Below are 6222 nucleotides of genomic sequence, written 5' to 3'. Positions count from 1 at the left end.
TTCTGTCAGCTATTTATGGTACAGCAGTACTGGAACACGAGTGCTACAATCTAATTCTACCACTGATATATTCCATTTTAAAAGAATGTTCTGACAACTGTTCAGTTAATATTTTACAGTTCTTTGAAAATGCAGTTATTTTTAAGTATCATCTGTGTAACTTCAAGTTCTCTTTGTACTTATCTTTTTAACAGCAGTTACAAAAAGCATAACCTTTTCTGAATCACCTAAAAAAGCAAATAATAAGTAAATTTTAAAAGTATATCAGCATTTATTTTAAGAAAGTTTAGCAAGATCATATTGTGGAAATACATATTCTCCATAAACGAAAGGAGGTCTTTAACTAGAGGGCATGTAAGAAAGAATGTTCTAAATGTTAGGATGAAAAAACTAGCTCAGTTTCTTGCTCTTTCATAAACTCTGTGTGTGCATTTGGACAATTCACACCATTTGTCTCACTTCCTCGCTTATACAAGAGGAATAAAAGCATTTTGATTACCTCAGACAGCTGTAAGTAAAAATACATTAAAGAGTCTTAGGTGCAAAAACACCATAATAGTAGAGCAATAAACATGCTAAATCTAGTTACTAAGAAATACCAACTCAGAAGCTCTTACTATACAACAGTATATTTTATTACTAACAAAGACAATAATAACAAAACTATTGAAAGTGTGTATAAAGTTTTCCGTTTACAAATATGACTACAAGAGTGAAGGGTATTTAGTGTGCATTTTCACAGAAGATATTTCAGATTTTTTTCATTGTCCTTTTCAGCAGCAAGAATACTATATATTTTTTTAAAGGGCAAACTATAAAAGAAATGGCACATCCTATTTAAGTAAATAAATTACAAATGCTAAAATACAGAAAACAATATAATGTGAATACATTCAAACTTTAATACATGATTGATAAAACTTTGGTTTATCAGAATTGTATTGAATTGTATTGTATTGAATCAGCATTTACATGACCTTTGTATTATGCAATTTTGCTTGACTGTTCAAAGCATCACCATGAAAGCTATACAAACTGAAATGGAGTAATTTCTCTGCCTAATATCAAAATGAATATATCAATTTAAGAGCCATATTATTATCAGTAACAAATATGCAAGATGCTGAACAGTCTTACAAAATGCACTGACCTTTAAAGTTGGTCAAACAGCAAAATCCTGGCTCCAAATTAACTCAGTGAATCACATAGACTTCAGTGGAGCCAGGACTTCTTAAGATCCAAACCATGAAACTCTTATCCATGTCGGATAAGTAGTACTTGCTCTTGAAAACCACCCTCTCAATAAAAAGGCTACTTGTATTAAGGACTTTTCAGTTTAAAGAAAATATATTGCTATAGCAGATAGAAAATTAAACTTTATAGAAAAAGCATTAAGGTCTTGTTTTAAGTAAAAATATTAAGCCTACATATTAACTCAAAAATTTATTTTCTGCAAGATATTTTTCCACAGAATTAAAAAAAAAAATCAAGTCAGTTGCATAGAAACAAAGGGAAACGGATATATTTTCATTGAAGCTCAGTAGAAAAATGTCTGCTTCCGATTCTGTCCTCATGTCTTCAGGTATCTGCTGTGCTTTCTTGCCTGGCATGATACCCTGGAACACCACCCCAGGATGGGCTCGAGGAAGCATTTTTTGGAAGCACTGCTGCATCTACTGTACCATCCCTGTAACAGGATGCACAGGTGTCTTACTTGTCTTGCCCCTGATGTGCAGTGTATGGTGTACATTATGTAAAAAGGTATTTTCTGTTTTACTCTGAACTAAATTATGTTGTTGGATCATCACAAGACTATTGACTTTAGTAATATCTACTGGAAGCACATTACCTTTACCAAGTTTGTACAGTACATACAAAACAGTAGTTCTAAATATCGATCTTATGTAGTCAGTTATTTACACAATTCATTTCTATGTACAAAATAAATCACTATAATTCCAGATTCCCTTTCATATTCAGTGTAGAAACTACCATAAAAACAGTGCTACAATTGATATCTCATGATACATACTTTAAAAACTATTTATACCTTTGTATCTCAAATTTAAGTAATACAGCCTTTTAAGATATAGTTAAAAGAAAAAGAATTGTTAACAACAAGATCTGAAAAATATCAAAGATGCAGATGGGACTTTTATGCCTTGAAAAGTAACACTGCCTTCCATGCATTATTTTAATGCAAATTATTATGAAGTGTTCTTAATATTGAGAATAATATTTGTTTCTCTCATCCCTTTCTTTTAAGTTACTGCCAGTCAATCCAGCTGTGTCCTATAGAACTTCAGTTTCCATTATTCCTGGATGGAATTAAATAAAGTACATTATTGCTAGTTGTCCCCACTACAGAACTTACATTTCTATAAGTGCAAAACAAGGTATGTGTCTGGTTTTTTGTTTTTTGTTTTTTAAATAAGGCACAGAATATCAATTACTTCCAGTGTAACACAGAAACCTTATCAGTTTTATAAACTGAAAAAGTTCATATGAAAATTTCCATCTCTCAAGGGTTTAAACTGTTTCCAGAATCCAACTCTTTTCTGGTGTCTGAAGCGGAGTAGACAAGTAGTGACATGGAACCAGACTGTGAGACATCAGGTATTTGGGAACTGCTGCCTTGTAATGGAGGAGATTCAATAAAATCATTTTTAGGAGTGATCCTGTAAGTAATTAAAAACAAAACACAGGAAGTCAGTTTTAAGCACAATGCAACAGACTGAAAAACAAATACATTTATAGCAACAAAATCATAATATATTTTCAGCTATATTCTTTTCAATGCAGTTCTGTATAAACTTTTTCAAGCTTAGGAGTCACCACTGTTCTTTTTCAGACTGGTCACCTCCCAGAACGGTTGCATCACAGCCATAGATTTCTCTATGCCACTGGATGACATGTTTTTCTGAGCTTTGTAGCACTGTACCTTATATCTATCTCAAAGATCAAGGAACACAAAAACATCCTAAGAGTTAAAGCTCCAGCATTTGGCACTTAAAAAAAATCCTAAAGAATGAGCCCACATGCTAAAGCTACATGATTTGTGAGGCCATATAGAAAAAAATTATAAGAATTACAGTATTCTCTTTTGACAGCTACTGAGGCTTAATTGTGTACTGATTCTTCAGATAAAGAATCACAGAATCGCTGAGGTTGGAAGGGACCTCTGGAGATCATCTAGTCCAACCCCCCTGCTCAAGCAGGGTCACCTAGAGCACATTGCACAGGATCGCGTCCAGGCAGGTTTTGAATATCTCCAGAGAAGGAGACTCCACCACCTCTCGGGGCAACCTGTTCCAGTGCTCTGTCACCCTCACAGTGAAAAAGTATTTCCTCATGTTCAGATGGAAGTGTCTGTGTTTCAGTTTGTGCCCGTTGCCTCGCGTCCTGTCGCTGGGCACCACTGAAAAGAGACTGGTCCCATCCTCTCGACACCCTCCCTTCAGATACTTGTACACATTGATAAGATCTCCTCTCAGCCTTCTCTTCTCCAGGCTAAACAGGCCCAGCTCTCTCAGCCTTTCCCCATAAGAGAGATGTTCCAGTCCCCTAATCATCTTCGTAGCCCTTCGCTGGACTTGCTCCAGTAGTGCCACATCCCTCTTGTACTGGGGAGCCCAGCACTGGACACAGTACTCCAGATGTGGCCTCACCAGGGCTGAGGAGAGGGGGAGGATCACCTCCCTCGACCTGCTGGCACCACTCTTCCTGATGCACCCCAGGATACCATTGGCCTTCTTGGCCACAAGGGCACATTGCTGCCTCATGGTTAATTTGAAGAAACTTAAGAAGAAACAGAAAATACACAAAAGTAGTGATAATATAAGCAAGCACCACAAAGATTAAGTTAAGAAGTCTTACCTTCCTTCACCTCTTCTCTTCATGCTCTCAGACAAGCTACTCATATCACATATATTATCTGCTTTGCCTCTTTTTTCCACTTGTTCCACAGTCAGTTTAGAGCTAGATAACATTTGATCTCCACACAAATCTTCACCTTCCTCAACTTTTTGGGTTGATGTTCCATCTGCCTCCATCTCTTTCTCAGATGTTTCTGGAGATGTTTTAATTTCTGTAACAGTTTCCTGGCTTAAGTAATCATGATTAGTGATTGCTACTGCAGAAGTTCCATGATTTGTTGTGCCACCTGTACTAGTCCCCATTGACTTAGAAATAACTTTCAATCTGTGCGAACTAGATTTGTAGTGCTTCTTTTTATGCTTAACTTTGGAATTGTGCCTCAGGAAAAATTCACATGATTCTTGCAGTACTCTTCGACTCTCACTGATTGGACTGAAAGAAAATACAAATGTGTGATTAAATGAAGAGGATAATTTCAGATAATGTAATATAGTTTCTTATACCAAAAATGTATAAGAACAGCAGCCAATGATGTAATCTGAGTTGGATGTAATGAACACGAGGAAAAACAATTACATGTGAAAAGAGGGGGAAGAATCTGATTGTAATGGCTCCAAAGTTATTATGCCTGTGGAACAGTTAAAGCCAATTTCTACATTTCTTACTTCAGCAAGCAGGTCCAATGACTTCAGTGGGTTAATCATCTAAGAAAGGAAAGCAGGATTAGCTCATAAGCAGCTGTATTACTAAATTAAGTTTATGTAATGTTTTTATTAATAAACATTATACATAAACATAATGCTATTAATAAACATTAATAATTTATAAGCAATAATATAAAAAGAAATAATCAAGGAATAAAGAAGAAAGAAAAGAATGACAACTACAAGAAATCAAGACTATATTTATAATCTGTTTATATCCAGAGATATAAGTTTACTAAAAATCAGTAATAAAACTGAATCACTCTGTCTCAGAAAAAAAGTAAGAAGCTGTAGTCTAATACAGTAAAAGTGAAACTAAGTAGGGGACAATCAAAATATTTTTAAAATAATACAAGCACGGCAGACGAGAAAAGCACAGGACACGCTGTTATTGTATGATGGTAAACATAGCTAAGCACAGTGCCAACTGAAGAAGTCAAAACACTTGAAAGGACCTAAGTCAATAGCTGCAGTTATCTTCCCTGATTTGAATGGAAATCAGAAACCTATCAGTCAGTACTAAACACAACGTGTCTTCTGTTCTGTGAAGAGAACAAGTCAGTAGAGGAATATATTTTCTGTCTTCTGAGAAGGCGGTCAAAAAGTCATTGCCTATGTAAAATTTCCATAGGCTCCAGCGGAATTTTGCCTATGCCCCTATGCAGCATTTAAACTCCGAAAAAGAAAGAGCACAAAGACAACACTTTGATCACCTGAGCTATACTTAAGGAAAATGTCTTACATCCAACATATTTTAAAGTATACACTTTAAAAGCCAGGAATAAAAAAAAAAAAAAAAAATTGTTCTTACTCTCTTTTGCGGTTTCTGTTGAAGAAATTGGCCCATTCAGAACAGGTCTTTTTACTTCCCACCCAAAAGACTGGAGATATGCCAACAATTAATGTCAGTAGATATTTCATCAGAAACGAAAATATTTCTGGTCTTCGTAATGCCTTTGCCTAGAAGATAATAAAGTTTAATAAATAAACAGAAGAAAACATATTTGTTCATTTATATTTTAAGTGCAGAAAACAAATAAATTATATGAAAGATGTACTTTCTCCTTATGGCAGGTATTCTTTGTCCAGACTTGTACTGCAGACAAATGTAAGACACGTAGAGTCAAGTCAGGCCTAGTAAATGTCTGCTTGCAGGCTATAGCTGAAGATACAGAGAGGAGATTAGTTAGAAGGAAATATTTTTCTTTTAAATTGGAAGGAAGGATAATTTTAGAGGTAATAGTATTAGTAAGCATGTTCTTCAGTGACAGTTGGTATGTAGGAGCTTCATCCCTCCAACTTAAAAGAAACAATAAGGGGATGAGTTGGAGTTAATCAGATTAGACAGCATCTTCAGGGAGCCGCAGGGAGCTACATAGCTGGTTTCTGCTGTTTATTGCAAAATTAATCCAGCTCTTTGCAGAACAAGATCATAGGAGCTAAGACATTTAACTCAGTAAGATTATTATCTTCTCCTCCCATGCTGCAAATTTAATTAATGTTATCTGGCTTATCTGCCAATTCCATCTATGAAAGTCACTATTTTTGGTAGCTAGGTAACATTAGTTACTTCAGTTGAAGTTTGTTTTCATTTGGTTTTGACCTGATCGATGTAAAAAAGAAGTCTGCAAGCTAGCTCAAG

At 35.3% G+C, this 6222-nt stretch overlaps 1 protein-coding gene across 3 annotated transcripts in view; it reads right to left on the bottom strand.

Annotated features, from left to right (window-relative positions):
* Positions 1-613: 613 nt before the first annotated feature.
* Positions 614-6222, bottom strand: part of FZD6 (frizzled class receptor 6) — a 31356-nt gene continuing 25747 nt past the window's right edge. For all 3 annotated transcript variants that reach the window (XM_067290401.1, XM_067290400.1, XM_067290402.1), the window contains exons 5-7: positions 5392-5540; positions 3877-4308; positions 614-2678 (exon numbers count right to left, since the gene is read on the bottom strand). In XM_067290401.1, coding sequence (XP_067146502.1) covers positions 2522-2678; positions 3877-4308; positions 5392-5540 — 738 coding nt within the window. In that variant the 3' untranslated portion in view covers positions 614-2521. The remainder of the gene's footprint in view (positions 2679-3876; positions 4309-5391; positions 5541-6222) is intronic.

This window comes from Apteryx mantelli, chromosome 2 (assembly GCF_036417845.1).
Source record: "Apteryx mantelli isolate bAptMan1 chromosome 2, bAptMan1.hap1, whole genome shotgun sequence".
Lineage (NCBI taxonomy): Eukaryota > Metazoa > Chordata > Aves > Apterygiformes > Apterygidae > Apteryx > Apteryx mantelli.
Note: the sequence above shows the minus strand (reverse complement) of the source record. Positions and strands in the feature narration are given on the sequence as shown.